At 37.8% G+C, this 19,067-nt stretch overlaps 1 protein-coding gene across 2 annotated transcripts in view; it reads right to left on the reverse strand.

The window, feature by feature from the left end:
• SECISBP2L (SECIS binding protein 2 like) overlaps positions 1–19,067 on the reverse strand; it is a 68,798-nt gene that overhangs the window by 24,704 nt on the left and 25,027 nt on the right. The window contains exons 8-14 of one of the 2 annotated variants that reach the window (XM_025918625.2): positions 18,490–18,624; positions 16,716–16,796; positions 16,043–16,210; positions 15,774–15,915; positions 8,277–8,446; positions 7,215–7,347; positions 5,457–5,619 (exon numbers count right to left, since the gene is read on the reverse strand). In XM_025918625.2, coding sequence (XP_025774410.1) covers positions 5,457–5,619; positions 7,215–7,347; positions 8,277–8,446; positions 15,774–15,915; positions 16,043–16,210; positions 16,716–16,796; positions 18,490–18,624 — 992 coding nt within the window. The remainder of the gene's footprint in view (positions 1–5,456; positions 5,620–7,214; positions 7,348–8,276; positions 8,447–15,773; positions 15,916–16,042; positions 16,211–16,715; positions 16,797–18,489; positions 18,625–19,067) is intronic. The other variant, XM_025918626.2, reaches the window with a different exon arrangement.

A 19,067-nucleotide genomic window follows, 5' to 3' on the forward strand; every position in this document is an offset into this window, starting at 1 on the left:
CTCCCCAACATTTAAGTTTTGCAGGGAGGTTGGAGGGAAGGGATGGACAGACCAGGAGCAGAGGAGGAAGTAATTAATTGGGCACGTGATTGAAGGAAAAGGGATGACAGTTCCTTTTCAGCCTGGCAATCACAGGGCAGTCCCCTCGTGGGGCGCTGGTGGCCCATGTACTTCTCACACCCAGGTGGCCAAGTGGGTGTTGAACTGACAAAATGCCAGACAGAATAGAGCTTCTGCTGCTGTCATCATCCCTGTTGTTGACATTATCCTTTGCATCGTTTCTAGGGCACCTTCTAGCTTACTCAGCACTTGTCCATCCACCATTTCATTTTATTTCATAGTAGATTACCATGTTTATATGCCATTTGGTGTGTGTGGCAGAGGGAGGCTGGGAATTGCTCTTCTCTACTGCTGCTCCTGACTCTACCTCACTTTTCTACCTTCTGAGGTGAACTGGGTAGTTATTATTAGCCTTGTTTTACAGGTAAGGAAACTGTATGAGCATACAGATATGAGCGCTTCAGTCACTTGCCGAAGGTCGCACAGCTCATATGGGGCCAAGCCAGGAGTTTGGTTTGTAGGGTTCTCAAACTAGCTAAGGTGGCCATGAGGCCACATGTCGATCCCTTGTCAGAACCTGTGCAGGGTCTGCCCTGAACCAAAAAGCCTTTTGCTCTACATTCTATACCAGGTAAAAGTAGCCTCTAGGCCTGAGGGAATAGTTCTCATTAGCAGATCTGGATTTTCTCCTTTCCTATGTTTTGGGGACACCCCACCCACCCCGCCTTTGGCTCCTGTTATGAACTGAATTGTGTTCCCTCAAAATTCCCAAGTTGAAGCCCTAACTCCCAACGTGACTGTATTTGGAGATGGAGCCTTTAAGGAGGTAAGAAAAATTTAAGGAGGACGTAAGGGTAGGACTCTATTCGAACAAGACTGGCATCCTTAGGAGGAGGAGGAGACACCAGGACGTTTTCTTTCTCTACACATACACAAGAGAAAGGCTGTGTGAGGACAGCTAAGAAGGCAGCCATCTGCAAGCCAGGAAGATAGGTCTCACCAGAAACCAACACTGACAGCACCTTGATCTTGGACTTGCAGCCTCCAGAACCATGAGAAAATAAAAGTCTATTATTTAGCTAAATAGCCAAAGCAATCTTGAAAGAAAACCAAGGCTGGAGGCATCACAATCCCAGACTTCAAGCTGTATTACAAAGCTGTAATCATCAAGACAGTATGGTACTGGCACAAGAACAGACAGACCAATGGAACAGAATAGAAAACCCAGAAATGGATCCACACACGTATGGCCAACTAATCTTTGACAAAGCAGGAAAGACTATTCAGTGGAATAAAGACAGTCTCTTCAGCAAATGGCGCTGGGAAAACTGGACAGCGACATGCAGAAGAATGAACCTGGACCACTTTCTTACACCATACACAAAAATAAACTCAAAATGGATGAAAGACCTCAATGTAAGGAAGCCATCAAAATCCTCAAGGAGAAAGCAGGCAAAAACCTCTTTGACCTCAGCCATAGCAACTTGTTACTCAATACATCTCTGGAGGCAAGGGAAACAAAAGCAAAAATGAACTATTGGGACCTCATCAAAATTAAAAGCTTCTGCACAGTGAAGGAAACAATCAGCAAAACTAAAAGGCAACTGACGGAATGGGAGAAGATATTTGCAAACCACATATCAGATAAAGGGCTAGTATCCAAAATCTATAAAGAACTTATCAAACTTGCCACCCAAAAAACAAATAATCCAGTGAAGAAATGAGCAAAAGACATGAATAGACACTTCTCCAAAGAAGACATCCAGATGGCTAACAGACACATGAAAAAATGCTCAACATCACTCATCATCAGGGAAATATAAATCAACACCACGATGAGATACCACCTCACACCTCTCAGGATGGCTAACATTAACACCTCAGGCAACGACAGATGTTGGCAAGGATGCAGAGAAAGGGGATCTCTTTTGCACTGCTGGTGGGAAAGCAAACTGGTGCAGTCACTCTGGAAAACAGTTTGGAGGTTCCTCAAAAACCTAAAAATAGAACTACCCTATGACCCAGCAATTGCAGTACTAGGTATTTACCCAAGGGATACAGGTGTGCTGTTTCGAAGGGGCACATGCATCCCAGTGTTTATAGCAGCACTGTCAACAATAGCCAAAGTATGGAAAGAGCCCAAATGTCCATCGACAGATGAAAGGATAAAGAAGATGTGGTATATATATACAATGGAGCATTACTCAGCGATCAAAAAGAATGAAATCTTGCCATTTGCAACTATGTGGAACTGGAGAGTATTATGCTAAGCGAAATTAGTCAGAGAAAGACAAATATCATATGACTTTACTCATATGAGGAATTTAAGATGAAAAAACAGATGAACATAAGGGAAAGGAAGCAAAAATAATATAAAAATGGGGGCGGGGGGGGGACACAACATAAGAGACTCTTAAATATGGAGAACAAACAGAGGGTTACTGGAGGGGATGTGGGAGGGGGGAATGGGCTAACGGGTAAGGGACACTAAGGAATCTACTTCTGAAATCATTGTTCACTATATGCTAACTAACTTAGATGTAAATTAAAAACAATTTAAATAAATAAATAAATAAATAAAGGCAAGAAGCATTGGTGAGGATGTGAAGGAAAGGGAACTCTCATGTACTACTGGGGGGAACAGAACTACCATACAATGTAGCAATTCCATTTCCTGGTATTTACCTGAAGAAAACAAAAACATGAATTCAAAAAGATATATTCACCCCTATGTTCACTGCAGTATTACTCACAATAAACCAAGACATGGAAGGAACCTAAGCGTCCACTGATAAATGAATGAATAAAGAAAATGGGGGTGTGGCTATGTGCGGAATATTGTACACTGTGTGTGGCATATTATTTAGCCATAAAAAATAATGAAATCTTGCCATCTGCAACAATGTGGATGGACCCAGGGAATATTATGCTAAGTGAAATAAATCAGAGAAAAACAAATATCATATGATTTTACTTATATATAGAATCTAAAACACAAAACAAGTGACCAAAACAGAAATAGATTCATAAATAGAGAATAAAATTGTGGTTGCCAGATGGGAAGGGAGTGGAGATACAGCTGAAATAGGTGAAACACGAACTTCCAGTTATAAAGTGAGTACATCACGAGGATATAAAACACATCATACAGAATATAGCCAATATTATTGTAATAACTTGGGTGACAGATGGTAACTAAGACTTCTCATGGTGATCATTTCATAATGTATATGATGTCAAATCACTATATAGTACACCTAAAACTAATTATCATATTGTGTATCAACTACACTTCAATTAAAAAAAACAAAGGAATAGAACAAACCAATATGGTTTGGATTCATACTGATTTTTCATTCACCCTGGGATTCTTTCATATGTCATTTTTAAATGTAAAATAAATCCATCTATACAAATGTTAAAATCCTAAAATCCTTCATAGGAGTAACTTCTAGTTCAAGATTACTCACTGATGGGCATTTTAAAACAGAAATATTTGCTTAAAAACAAACAGCTTCATGTAATATGTTTACTTCATGGAACGGGGTCTTAGAAACTTGTAATTTATTCATTACACAGGGTTTTTTTCTGAAAGGCCAATAATATAAACAAAAAAGCAAAAGCATTTGAGGAGGAAAAACTTCCTATTAAGGCACTGTATATGTAAGATATAAGAAGTCAAATTTCCAGGTTTATTTATAAACACTATTTGATATAAAAAGAATATTTACTGGCACAAAAACAGACACACAGACGAATGGAATAGAATAGAAACCCCAGAACTAGACCCACAAAAGTATGGCCAACTAATCTTTGACAAAGCAGGAAAGAACATCCAATGGAAAAAAGACAGTCTCTTTAACAAATGGTGCTGGGAGAACTGGACAGCAACATGCAGAAGGTTGAAACTAGACCACTTTCTCACACCATTCACAAAAATAAACTCAAAATGGATAAAGGACCTGAATGTGAGAAAGGAAACCATCAAAACCCTAGAGGAGAAAGCAGGAAAAGACCTCTCTGACCTCAGCCGTAGCAATCTCTTCCTCGACACATCCCCAAAGCCAAGGGAATTAAAAGCAAAAGTGAATTACTGGGACCTTATGAAGATAAAAAGCTTCTGCACAGCAAAGGAAACAACCAACAAAACTAAAAGGCAACCAACGGAATGGGAAAAGATATTTGCAAATGACATATCGGACAAAGGGCTAGTATCCAAAATCTATAAAGAGCTCACCAAACTCCACACCCGAAAAGCAAATAACCCAGTGAAGAAATGGGCAGAAAACATGAATAGACACTTCTCTAAAGAAGACATCCGGATGGCCAACAGGCACATGAGAAGATGTTCAGCGTCGCTCCTTATCAGGGAAATACAAATCAAAACCACACTCAGGTATCACCTCACGCCAGTCAGAGTGGCCAAAATGAACAAATCAGGAGACTATAGATGCTGGAGAGGATGTGGAGAAACGGGAACCCTCTTGCACTGTTGGTGGGAATGCAAATTGGTGCAGCCGCTCTGGAAAGCAGTGTGGAGGTTCCTCAGAAAATTAAAAATAGACCTACCCTATGACCCAGCAATAGCACTGCTAGGAATTTATCCAAGGGACACAGGAGTACTGATGCATAGGGGCACTTGTACCCCAATGTTCATAGCAGCACTCTCAACAATAGCCAAATTATGGAAAGAGCCTAAATGTCCATCAACTGATGAATGGATAAAGAAATTGTGGTTTATATACACAATGGAATACTACGTGGCAATGAGGAAAAATGAAATATGGCCTTTTGTAGCAACGTGGATGGAACTGGAGAGTGTGATGCTAAGTGAAATAAGCCATACAGAGAAAGACAGATACCATATAGTTTCACTCTTATGTGGATCCTGAGAAACTTAACAGGAACCCATGGGGGAGGGGAAGGAAAAAAAAAAAAAAAAAAAGAGGTTAGAGTGGGAGAGAGCCAAAGCATAAGAGACTGTTGAGAACTGAGAACAAACTAAGGGTTGATGGGGGGTGGGAGGGAGGAGAGGGTGGGTGATGGGTATTGAGGAGGGCACCTTTTGGGATGAGCACTGGGTGTTGTATGGAAACCAATTTGACAATAAATTTCATATATAAATAAAAAAAATAAAATAAAATAAAATATTAATGATGAAAAATTAAAAAAAAAGAATATTTACTATGAAATCACTTTCATATGAACACTGATAGCTGATAGAAGTCAAATGCTTTAAATACAATAAAACTAGCTGCTAAACATAATTTGAAGGAAGAACTTAAATATCTTTGAAGTGCTGCATGCTCCACCCATCAAGTAATGACAATACTGTATTCAGAACTACAATCAAGATACTTAAACTATTCAACCTCAATAATGAGGCTAAAACTTACTCTCTAAATCTTTTGCTGTGGATTTTGGTTATTGTAGAAGATGCCATCGGACTGCCTATCCCAGAACTAGCCGGAGAGCCTTGTGACACAGGTGTCATACAGTATGGAGAATTCTGACTTGCTGGAGAGAGCGAAGTATCACTGGGCATGCTCAGTCCAGTATCTGTGGAGATGTGGGGTGAAGGGAAAGAATTTAGAAACTTTAAATGCTGAAAAGCTATCTACTGATCAATGCTTAGAATGGCAGCTGTCTTTTGTATAACTTCCAAATTCCCCAGAAGCTAACGAGTTGGACATTGTTTATATCACAAACATTTCTCATATACTACAAAAATGAAGTCTTCCTATTATCTCTTAAAACATACTCTTAAAAACCAAGTACAGCCGAGCCTGTAAGTCTCTACAGAAGAGAGGAGAGAAAGCCAAATGATCTAAAACATGTATTCTTAGAGGATTTAAATTGAAGAACAAAGGTAATAACTTTTGAACCTCTTTCCAGATCATATTACCCATCTCCTTCGTCTCAATTTTTTCACCTATTTCTTAGAAATACATTTTTTAACTGTCTACAAATTCCCATTGCTGCTGGCAGTGATGAATTCTACCTCACTCATTCTCTCCACACCACTCCTCATTTCTTCAGACACCACCCCAGTTTCTCTCTCATTTGGTCTTTGCTTCTGTGCTCAGGCAGCCTCATTCTTTAGATATACCACCTCTTGATTTCACTGCCCCCTTCATTTACTGCTTCTTTCTTAAACAGCTAAATTCAAGAAATGAGTTATTTTTTGTACTCCAGTCCACTAATTAGCAAAGTCACACATGTATCTTATCTCCCTACCAATGATAAGCTTTTTGGAGCAGGACAATCCATTCTTTATTATATTTCCTGACCTTCTACCCCCAACCCAGTTACTGAAGTACACATGGTAAGTGTTCAATAAACACTTGAATGAATGTTGAATTCATCCATTTTTGAATGAATGGATAAACCTAAATACAAAGGCAAGGATATTTAATTGAGAGAAAAGGGGAATGCTAGCCAAATATGTCCTGGCTGAACAATCTTTAGAAGCACTCATTTTTCTACACAATGGAACACTACCAGTTAATATGTGGAAATCAGACTTGAATGTGTTGCAGAAAGGAATACACATATACCAGCAGAAAAGGGGACCTAGCCAGGGATCTCTTTAAATCTTTCTTCCACAGCAGTAAAAATATCAGAAAGAATGTGCAGTTTTGCTGAGGTCCCATTCAAAATGATATGTGCTGGCTACTGTATGGGACTATATCTTATTGATAACTGAATTCTGTACTACAAAAGGCTTTGTAATTCTTTACTCATTGTGGTATATGTATTAATTCATAAAAGCAAGAAAGAAAATCAACAAAAACAATTCAATGAAAAATAGTCCTGTGACGAAAATAGCTAGTAGTGTTCTAGATACGAAAGAAGACAAAATGAAAGAACTATGAGTTACATAAGATACATTGGTGAGATCATAATTATTAGTGTATACAACAAATTCAGGACTCAAGCCTCAAAAATGCCACAGTTCTGCTATATAACACCTGCCCCTTCCCCCTGTTAAATATCTCCCTATAAAGGCATCTTCAAAACAAACCACTCTCAAAAATAAAGAAATCTACATAAAATATGGAGCATATCCTCCAATTAGGATAATAACTAGTGATGGCTTATTAATTAAAATACTCTGAACCATTCCACGAGAAGGGAGAAAGGGACAATCTTACCTTCCTGGGAAACAATCTCCTGTGGCAAATCATCAATAAAATCTAAGTGCATTTCTATTGGTTCCGCAGATCCCAAAAGGTTGTGGTCCACAGTTAAACGGCCCTTCTTTTCCTCTCTTTCTTTCAAAATAACCTAAAAGTCATTACCAATCTTTAATTACTGATCACTCTTTAAGAATGTATAGAATGATTAAAATGTTCACTATTACACAGATACAGTTCACTTAAAAATGGACATGAGGAGTTTGGTTGGCTACATGTTTAGTTGGCTACAAACAAACTGGCAAAAAAAAAAAAAAAAAAAAAAAAAAGTAATTTTAGGCCCTGTAGTTGAAAAAGGTACCATATCCAAAATAAAGGAAGGCAATTATGTTGTATAATGCTACAGCTATCAAACCATATCTGCTTCACGCTTTAACTCCTGATTGACAAACTAGAGTTTCCACAAAAATGGATAAAATAACAAGTGTGGAAACCAGATCATACAGTTTAACATTAAATTTACATTTTGCAGTTTTCAATTATTTGGACCTGGATTATCTCATTCTGCTCCTAACAATACTGAGTTAGGGGCACCTGGCAGGCTTAGTTGGTACAGCATGCGACTCTGGATCTTGGGGTTGTTGAGTTCAAGCTCCATGCTGGGTGCAGAGATTACACCCACAAAAATAAAATACTGAGTTAAACAGAGCAGATATTATCCCAACTTATAGATGAAGAAGATAAGGGTAAGAAAGTTTTGCCTAAAACTATATAATTTAGTACCAGAATCTAGGGCTTCTGATTCCTACAGTCCAATGTTTTGGATGCTAAATGTTTAACTTCTTTTGCTTTTTTTTAACCTTACAGAAAGAATTCATCCTCCAGGGTTTTGTTCAATATAGAAAGATAATCATGATGCTGATGATATCCCCAACTTTCAATTAACTATTCATCATAAAGATATACACCTATAAATATCTCATAACAATCTGTTGGCTAAAATGCCACAACTACTTTTGCAAAACATTTTAAATCCTTAAATTTAACTTGTAAAATAAACATCTCCAGGTTTCGGTTTACCTTTTTAAGTGCTGTGGGTCGTTTTAGTTTAGCAATTTCCTTTTCTTTTCCTTTCTTTGCTTTAGAGGAAGTAATGTCCAAAGAATTAAAGGATGTCAAACATGGCTGACTTTTGGTTAAGGGTTTTCTGTTAGTAGAGTCTTTAGTGTGAAAAGAAGCTGCAGTGACCACTAAAAACAAACAAGAACATTAGCTTTACTATTACAGCCAGCGCCGCATACAATGAACATTTCTAATGATAAATCTACAAGAACATCCTCTTCTTGTGGGAGAATAGACATCATAATAGTAGGAGTAATACAGGGCCATGCAGTATCTCTCAGGTACAGCTTTTATGCATCTGTTTAACCTCCATAAGATAAAGATGACAAAGCCAATGCAGGTAACTAATTTAGCAATCCAAAGCAGGGACAAATAAATTATTAGTTCTACTCCACAGCAAGCCTCAAGCATGGCAATTCTTTGCAACTGGTCTCCAGGCAGAACCACTCTACCTCTGCAATTTCAAAACTTTGCACCTCTCCTTATTCCTACGGAATCTTACATAAGAATCACCCTTATATAGGGCACCTAGGTGGCTCAGTCTGTTAAGGTGACTTAAGCTCAGGACACGATCTCATGGTTCATGAGTTCAAGCCTGGCATCAGGCTTTCTGCTGTCAGCGCAGAGCCCACTTCAGATCCTCTGTCTCCCTCTCCCTGCCATTCCCCCATGCGGGTGTTCTCTCTCTCTCTCTCAAAAATAAACATTAAAAAAATATATAAAAAAACCATCACCCTTTTATATGAAATAGTCTATCACTCCTCATTTCCATCCACCAGTGAAGAGTGATCTTCCCCTTTGGCTGCACTCTCAGTACTATTCAGCAGTTCTTTTACACCTGATTGATACCCTCACCCAGTAGTGGTGACCCAGTCCTTTAGCAGTCCGAGGACCTTATCCTCAATCCTCGTGCTCTAGCAGCAAAGCTCTCCTATTACTCCCCTGAGAAGCTGCTGTCCAATATAAACGGATATGCCAGGCACCTGGGTTGTTCAGTCGGTTTAGCATCCAACTTTGGCTCAGGTCATGATCTCGAGCCCCATGTCAGGCTCTGTGTTGACAGCTTAGAGCCTGGAACCTGCTTCAGAGTCCGTGTCTCCCTCTCTCTCTCTCTGCCCCTCCCCTGCCTGCGCTCCCTCTCTCTCTCAAAAATAAACATAAAAAAAACATTAAATGAATCAGCGCTCCTGTATCCTTTGAATAAATTCCTAGTAGTGCTATTGCTGGGTCGTAGGATAGTTCTATTTTTAATTTTTTTGAGGAACCTCCACAAGGTTTTCCACAGCGGCTGCACCAGTTTGCATTCCCACCAACAGTGCAAGAGGGTTCACTTTTTTCCACATCCTCACCAGCATCTGCTGTTTCCTGAGTTGTTAATTTTAGCCACTCTGACCGGTGTGAGGTGGTATTTCATTGTGGTTTTGATCTGTATTTCTCTGATGATGAGTGATGTTGACCATCTTTTCATGTGTTTGTTGGCCATCTGGATGTCTTTTTTGAAAAAGTGTCTATTCATGTCTTCTCCCCATTCCTTCACTGGATTATTTGTTTTTCAGGTGTTGAGTATGGTAAGTTCTTTATAGATTTTTGGATACTAACCCTTTATCTGATAGGTCATTTGCAAGTATCTTCTCCCATTCCATCAGTTGCCTTTTAGTTCTGTTGATTGTTTCCTTTGCGGTGTAAAAGCTTTTTACCCTGAGGAGGTCCCAATAATTCATTTTTGCTTTTAATTCCCTTGCCTTTGGAGATGTGTCAAGCAAGAAATTGCTGTGGCTGAGGTCAGAGGTTGTTGCCTGCTTTCTCCTCTAGGGTTTTGATGGCGTCTTGTCTCACATTTAGGTCTTTCATCCATTTTGAGTTTATTTTTGCGTATGGTGTAAGAAAGTGGTCTAGTTTCATTCTTCTGCATGTCACTGTCTAGAGACTGTCTTTTTTTCCATTGGATACTCTTTCCTGCTTTGTCAAAGATTAGCTGGCCATACATTTGTGGGTCCAATTCTGGGTTCTCTATTCTATTCCATTGGTCTATATGTCTGTTTTTGTGCCAATACCACACATACTGTCTTGATGATTACAACTTTGTAGTAGAGTCTGGGATTGTCATGCTTCCCACTCTGGTTTCCTTTTTCAATATTATTTTGGATATTTGGGGTCTTTTGTGGTTCTATACAAATTTTAGGATTGTTTGTTCTAGCTTTGAGAAGAATGCTGGGGCAATTTTGATTGGGATTCCATTGAATGTGTAGATTGCTTTGGGTAGTATTGACTTTTTAACAATATTTATTCTTCCAATCCATGAGCATGGAATTTTTTCCATTTCTTTGTGTCTTCTTCAATTCCCTTCATAAGCTTTCTAGAGTTTTCAGCATACAGATCTTTTACATCTTTGGTTAGGTTTATTCCTAGGTATTTTATGGTTCTTGGTGCAGTTGTAAATGGGATCAATTTCTTGATTTCTCTGTTGCTTCATTATTGGTGTATACAAATGCAACTGATTTCTGTACACTGATTTTGTACCCAGCGACTTTGCTGAATTCATGTATCAATTCTAGCAGCCTTTTGGTGGAGTCTTTCGGGTTTTCCATGTAGAGTATCATGTTGTCTGCGAAAAGTGAAAGTTTGACTTCTTCTTTGCCAATTTTGATGCCTTTTATTTCATTTTGTTGTCTGACTGCTGATGCTAGGACTTCCAACACTATATTAAACAACAATGGTGAGAGTGGACATCCCTGTTGTGTTGCTGATTTCAGGGGGAAAGCTCTCAGTTTTTCCCCATTGAGGATGATATTAGCTGTGGGCTTTTATGATGTTTAGGTATGTTCCTTCTATCCTGACTTTCTTGAGGGTTTTTACTAAGAAAGGATGCTGTATTTGTCAAAATGTTTTTTCTGCATCTATTGACACAATCATATGGTTCTTATCCTTTCTTTTATTAATGTGATGTATCACACTGACTGATTTGCAAATATTGAACCAGCCCTGCAGTCCAGGAATGAATCCCACTTGATCATAGTAATTCTTTTCATATGCTATTGAATTCGATCTGCTAGTATCTTGTTGAGAATTTTTGCATCCATGTTCATCAGGGATATTGGCCTATAATTCTCCTTTTTTTTGTGGGGTCTCTGGTTAGGGAATCAAAGTAATGCTAGCTTCATAGAATGAGTCTGGAAGTTTTCCTTCCATTTCTATTTTTTGGAACAGCCTGAGAAGGACAGGTATCAACTCTGCTTTAAATGTCTGGTAGAATTCCTAGGGAAGCCATCTGGTCCAGGACTCTTATTTGTTGGCAGATTTTTGATAGCTGATTCAATTTCTTCACTGCTTATGGGTCTGTTCAAACTTTCTATTTCTTCCCATTTGAGTTTTGGTACAGTGTGAGTGTCTAGGAATTTGTCCACTTCTTCCAGGTTGTCCAGTTTGTTGGCATATAATTTTTCATATAATTCTCCAATAATTGCTTGTATTTCTGAGGGACTGTGATAAATCCATTTTCATTCGTGATTTTATCTATTGGGGTCCTCTCTCTTTTCTTTTTGAGAAGTCTGGCTAGGGGTTTATTAATTTTGTTTATTTTTTCAAAACAACAGCTCTTAGTTTCATTGATCTGTTCTACTGGGGTTTTTTTGTTTTTCTGTTTTTGGATTCTATATTGTTTATTTCTGCTCTGATCATTATTATTTCTCTCCTTCTGCTGGCCTTGGGGTTTCTTTGTTGTTCTGCTTCTTTCAGTGTGCTGTTAGATTTTGTATTTGGGATTTTTCTTGTTTCTTGAAACAGGCCTGGATTGCAATGTATTTTCCTCTCAGGACTGCCTTTGCTGCATCCCAAAGGGTATGGATTGTTGTGTTTTCACTTTCATTTGTTTCCATATATTTTTTAATTTCTTCTTTAACTGCCTGGTTCACCCCTTCATTCTTTAGTAGTATGTTCTTTAACCTCCATGCATTTGGAGGTTTTCCAAAAATGTTTACAATAGCATTTTCAACAATAGCCAAATTATAGAAAGAGCCTAAATGTCCATCAACTGTTGAATGGATAAAGAAGATGTGGTTTATGTATACAATGGAATACTACTTAGCAATGAGAAAGAATGAAATCATGCCATTTGCAGCAACACGGATGGAACTGGATGGTGTTATGTTGAGTGAAATAAGTCTGTCAGAGAAAGACAGATATCATATATTTTCACTCATATGTAGATCTTGAGAAACCTAACAGAAGACCATGGGGGAAGGAAAGGAGAAAAAATAGTTACAAACAAAGAGGGAGAGAAGCAAACCATAAGAGACTCTTAAATCTAGAGAACAATCTGACAGTTGATGGGGGTGGGGAAGAGGGGAATATGGGTGATGGGCACTGAGAAGGGCACTTGTTGGGATGAGCACTGGATGTTGTATGTAAGCGATGAACCACAGGAATCTACCCAAAAACCAAGAGCACACTTTACACACTGTATGTTAGCCAAAATTATATATATATATATATATATATATATATATATATAAATTAAACGTACATGCCACCTGAGAGGAGGTGGAAGGTATCCTAATTCCTGTTCACTGTGTATCACCACTGTGTATCACCACCTCTCCTCTTAATCCCATCTCAGGGGGCGCCTGGGTGGCTCAGTTGGTCAAGCTTCTGACTCTTGATTTCAGCTCAGGTCATGATCTCACAGTTTCATGAGTTCGAGCCCCACACCAGGCTCTGCACTGACAGCGTGGAGCCTGCTTGAGATTTTCCCTCTCTGTCTGACACTCCCTTGCTCATACTGTTTCTCAAAAATAAATAATAAATAAAAATCTTTAAAAAAGAAACCCCATCTCAGGATTAATTTCCCAAGGATCTTGCTCTACGCATTTACGCATTTCCCTTTCATCTTTCAAGGTCTTCCTCGACCCCCAAATCTTTTCCCTATCTCCCAACAAGAAGCTAAATCTTCTGTATATAGAAGAAAGAAAAACAAAAAACAGACAAACCAACAAAACCATTCCCCTGACTGGCTTCCCCTCACGCTAAAGTACTATCACTCCCCTTTCCTCCCTTACTAAACTTCTCAATAGTCTGCTTTACCAGTTATTTACACTGATGTGGATACTATCTAATTGTAGCTGATTGACAAGGTAAGCTTAGGATCCTTCTACGTGGCCATTTTCCCCAGAGGTCCTGAAGAGTCTGCTTTCTGGTCTCTGTCCTACCCATGTGCTCACAAATGCTATGGTCAAGATCACATACAAGCTTGCAATCACTAAATCTAATTCTTCTTGCTGTCCTTTAAATCTAAGCACACCACAAGACTTTATCCTTGAATATATTTTCCTAACTTTTCTTTCCCCTAACAACCTTATGTCAGAGCTACACTTCTATCTCTCTTTGAAACTCACTGACTTCTAACCTAAACTGCACATAACTACAATTTAAATAGGCACCATCAGGATATCCCTAACCAGCATTTCAAACACAATAGGGCTGGAGTCTGTTCTTCCCAACAAAAATTCTTCTTCCGTGATCCCTGTTTGATATCATTATAATCACCACAATCTTCCAACAAGGAGTGTTTGGAGTCCTCTTTAACCTGTTTCCACATTCCATCAGTTAAAAAACAAACACACAAAACCCTATCAATTCCTCATTATCTTTTGACATACCTACCATAGTCTCACTCTTTTCTTGGACTTCCCAAGAAAGTCCATTTTTTTGCAATCAATACTTTCTCATTTAAACACTGGTGACAGGTTAGAGGTTAATCTCATTTCCATCTGACAAGAATTATACTCTCCCTTCAAAGCCCAATCCAAATGTTATGATATATGAAGTGATTTATAACATCCTCCCCATACCTCTCCGTTGACTATTATAAATCACTCTTCTCTTCTGAAAGTTCATAAAACTTTGCTGGTATGCTTCCTAAGGCACTGCTCTTTATTAGTTATTTATGTATGTCTTTCTCCCCAACTAGATTATTAACTTTTTAATCTGTAATTCCACAGTCCTTGACATGCTTTCCATGTAAATATTTACAGTTGTATAAATTAACATTTGCTAAATAAATCAAAGTTATAACAATAAAGCCATCACAGGTTAACAATCTCTTCTCCACAGTAATTAGTTAACATTTATTGAGTGATTATAACCCAGATACTCTTTTGACCACATTACATGTACCATCTCATTTACTCTTCAAAACAACCCTGAAGTAGGTACTATCAATACCTCCATCTTAATGTCAAGAAGTAACTTGCCAAGGAAATACACAGAAGAACAGATTTCAAACCTAGGCAACTCAATTCCAAAGCCCCTGCTTGTTGCCATGAGGCCATACTGCCTCCAGAATACTGCTAACTGTCAGTTCCACTGCTATAGTCCTTTACTCTTTCAATGAGATGTAATTGCCTCTCTCTCCAACTCAACAACATGCAACTCAAAAGCTCAGTACATATTCAATACTATTTTTACTAACAGTTACTCAAAGCTAAGGTTTATACTGGACACGTAACTAGCTGTAGGTATAAACATTCTGCACGTAGAACTAAAGTTATATTCTGTTAATTATCGTCTTGTCTAAAGACAGACCCTTTACATAGGAACAGAAGAAACAGAATATTCAATTCTGCGTCTTAACATCTGCTTTTTGTTGGTGCCTTTCCCCTTCCTTTATCTTACTTCTCTTCCTCTCTAACTAAGGCTATGAAAAGAAATAAGGGAACACATAAGAACTGCTGAATTTTAAATCTGATAAGGTTTGCTAAAATATACATTACTGTTTCAGTAGAAAGCCAAATCATTCATATTCTCTCTCTCTCACACACATACACACACCTTGATCAAAATTCCTATGTTTCCCATTATCCAATTTAAAAGTTATAAAGCCAAATTAGGTGTGATTCTTATTTCAATCTCTGAGGAAGAAAAACATTAGCTGGTTCACAATTACACCAACTGACATTTGTACAGAGACCCGAAGGACCTGAAAGAACAAACCACACACTGATGAATTCCGGGGAAAGGAAATAGTAAGCACAAAGATACTGAGCTAGGAGCATGTTGGGTGTGTCTGTGGAACAGCAAGGGGGCTGACTGGCTACAGCACTGTGTGCCAGAGAGAATGGTGATGGGGGCAAAAAGGTCACAGGATCAGCTAAGATGTGGCTTTAGTCAGGACTCCAGCCGTACTCCAAGTGAGATGAAGAGCTACTGGAGGGTTCTGAGTAGTGGAGTGATATAATCCTATTCATATTTTTAAAAGATCACTCCTTTCAAGATAGAGTGCAGTTATAGCAGGAGGGAAAGGTAAGTAACAGGAGGCTACTACGATGCAGTACAATGATAAGGGTAACAGAAGAGCTGGTGAGAAGACTCTGGATTTTTTAGATATATATAATTTAAATTAACAATATTCAAAATATATTACCAAAAGCAAACAGCAAATTCCTCAAATAATGACATCACCTGTATATGACAGAGGTCTGGTATTAGTAATCTGCCGTGCTTTCATCGCTTGTTGTTGTTTTTCCAGAGCTGCTAACATGTCCCCCAAATCTAGCTGCACAGGTGTTTTATTCTTTTTTCCAGCTGCCTTTGATAAAGCTTCCTGCAAGGTAATATGAAAACATTTATTTTTTGTGACAGTATGAAAGTGTGGCAATTTATGATGATTATATTTGTCTTTCTGTCCCCAAGTCTACCAATTATATTTGTTCACAAAAATGAATAAATACCTGTAGTTTTTTTTGCTCCATACTTATTTCTGAATATTCTTGAGCCGTGGCAAGGGCTGCTGCTAAAGCTTTCTTCTTCTGGCTTTTTGCACGTTTAGGAACGGAAGTTGTAATGGGAATTGGAGTCTGCACTATATTGATTGGTGAGTTTTCAGGTAAATCATCCAACTAAGATAACCAGACAAAAACACTGTTACTGATTCCACAAAAGACTACCTTAAGGAAAGACAATCCAGAATATGGGGTGTCCTCCAGTATAACTGGACAGGACTCTTTGAAAATTCAATGTCATAAAGAACAGAGTAAGATGATGTGATCATTCCAGACTGGAAAATAATAGAGACAAAACAGCTTACTGCAATTGGTGATGCTTGTCTGGATCCTGGCCTGAAAACAAAATAACTCCCAAGTAAGTCAAGTTTTCCAACAAGTACGCTGTATGATCATTTAATTAATGGCGTTGTCTTGTCTGTAATAGAACTATGGATTTTATAGGAAAGTGTCTTTGTTCTGGCAATGCTGAAAATAAGTATGAAGTACTAAATACATGGTTTCTTGTCTACCATGCTGCCCCCCATGTCTTTATACTAAACTATAATACTTCTTTTCAACATAACCGTAGTTCAAAAGATGTTCAAGTATTTTGCTTATCTTTTTAAAAAGGGCCACTTACTACTTTTGAAGAAAGTTTCTGTTGAATAGTATCGTCTTTAGCATTTCCATTCTCGTTTAGCTCTCGAAATCCATCTTCATCCTGAAACAGTTCCACATGTTAAGTAAAAGCAGTTCAAAGCAATAACCTCTTAAGAAAACATTTTACAATGTTGAAGAGTAATAAAAAATGGGCAAGTAATTTTTTAAATTCTAAAAGTAAACTATTTAAAGTCAGTCTTAAAAAGGAAATCTCATCTCTCATGTTACAATACAACTAATTTCATTATTCAACAATGGGGGCATATCTGCACACGTCCACCCTTTGGATTTCTATATCTACCATACCATTTTTATTAGTTCTACTTAAAAAACAAAAAGTTTATTAATGTGTCTTGAGAGAGAGAGAGAGAGAGAGAGAGCGCGCACACACGCGTGTGTGAGCAGGGGAAGGGCAGAGGCCGAGAGAGAGAATCCCGAGCAGGCTCCGCACTGTCGGACTCGATCTCACAAACTGTGAGATCATGACCTGATCCCAAATCAAGAGTAGGGCACTTAACTGACTGAGCCATCCAGGTGCCTCTAATTAATTCTACTCTTAAAATGGGTAGGCAATTGGAAAGAAATTCAAAAAGGATTTTATCACATGTCAGATAATTTGGAAAATATTTTCAACAGATGGCTTAGTATGAATTTCGTAAATATATTCCCTGTCCTGCAATACTACACACACCTGTCAATAAGGTTAAAAAGCTAAGAAAATTTTTTTAAAACCCTATTCAAAGTAATTTCTTCACCAATCTCCTCCTTTACAGTGAAAATTATACCTAATACCTTTAACTAAATATAAGGATGGAACCAATTACATGGTTAAGTGCACATAATAAATCTGTCACATGTACTGTTCTTCATAACTGAATAACATAACTCCCAAGTCCTTTAGGTCAATTACTAAGTTTATCTAACATATTATTCATCTCGAGCCTCTGGCCTCAAGCACATTTTCCAGTTTAATTTCCATCTATTGACCCATTTTATAGAAACTATGATCCAAAAAAAATGACTTATTCAAATGAGTTATGGGGGATGCTGTTCACCATGTTGACACAACCAAATTCTACCCATTCTTTAAAATCTGTTCCAACGGTTATCTCCACCCTATTACAAACTCAAAGGGATTTGTCCTTCCCTTCAATTCCGACCACACCCAAGCATTAGGTATGCAGGCATCTACGTTTCTCTGCTGTACAGCAACCTCCCTAAGCCTACTATGTTGATTCAATGTATCACTCATAGCACCTTATTTTACACATATAACAGGCCTCCAATAACAGCCATATAGACAAATAAACAATAAAAATATGGCACAGACTTTCTGCCTAGTACAGCAACTAAAATAGCTTTGTTCTTCTCCAAGATTCTCCCACCTAGCAGCACAAATTAGCTAGACTAAACCATCCAAATCTAAAAAACTTGACAAAGAGACTAAACAATAATAAGAAAAATTAGGGATAAAGTTTCATAGTAGTTTTAACCCACGTAAAAACAAGTTTTACCTCTACATGTTACCTCAAAATACTCATAACAAAATTTATAAAAATAAACATTAACGAAGTTAACATTATACTATATATATATATCCAAGACAAAAATGAATCAGTACGTCTACGTAATTTATAATCTAATATCAGAATCATGTGTTAAGATATAAAAAGTACTTATCATAATGTAAGAAAATTAATTTCTTAATGGGAACATTTGCTATGACAGTTTATAAATAGAGCCTAAAAAAATACCTCAAAATATAAAGACTCAGAATTTGAGTCGCCTCTATGAGATTGACTGGTGTTTAACTGCTTATTATCTTGTCTCTTTTGCAAATTCTGTCTTCTTTCTGAGGAAGTACTATGTCCTCGGCATCTGAATCCAACCTAAGTAAGCCCCAGAAGGAAAAAATATATGTCTTATTATTTTAAGTGAACATTTACCTGAAATATAACACACAGAAAAGTACACAAAAGTAACTCAACGAATTTTCATAAAGTGCATGATTTATTATAAAAGTTACATAATTTATTTTGACAAAATATTAAAATGTGATAATGCAAGTTAGATTCCCCCCCCCCCCATACATGAATGCTGATCAGCTTTATTTATAATAGCTGAACACTGGAAAAACCCAGATGTCCTTGATTGGGAGAACAGTTAAACTCACTGTGGTACATCCACACTACAAAGCAAAACTCAGCCACCAAAAGGAACAAACGATTGACATACTCAATTATCTGGATGAATCTCCAGAGAATCACACAAGTGAAAAATCCAATCCTAAAAGGACTATATGAGTTCACTTATAAACATTCTTGAAATGACA

The sequence above is a fragment of the Puma concolor genome, chromosome B3 (assembly GCF_028749965.1).
Source record: "Puma concolor isolate L17-30 chromosome B3, mPumCon1.1.hap2, whole genome shotgun sequence".
NCBI lineage: Eukaryota > Metazoa > Chordata > Mammalia > Carnivora > Felidae > Puma > Puma concolor.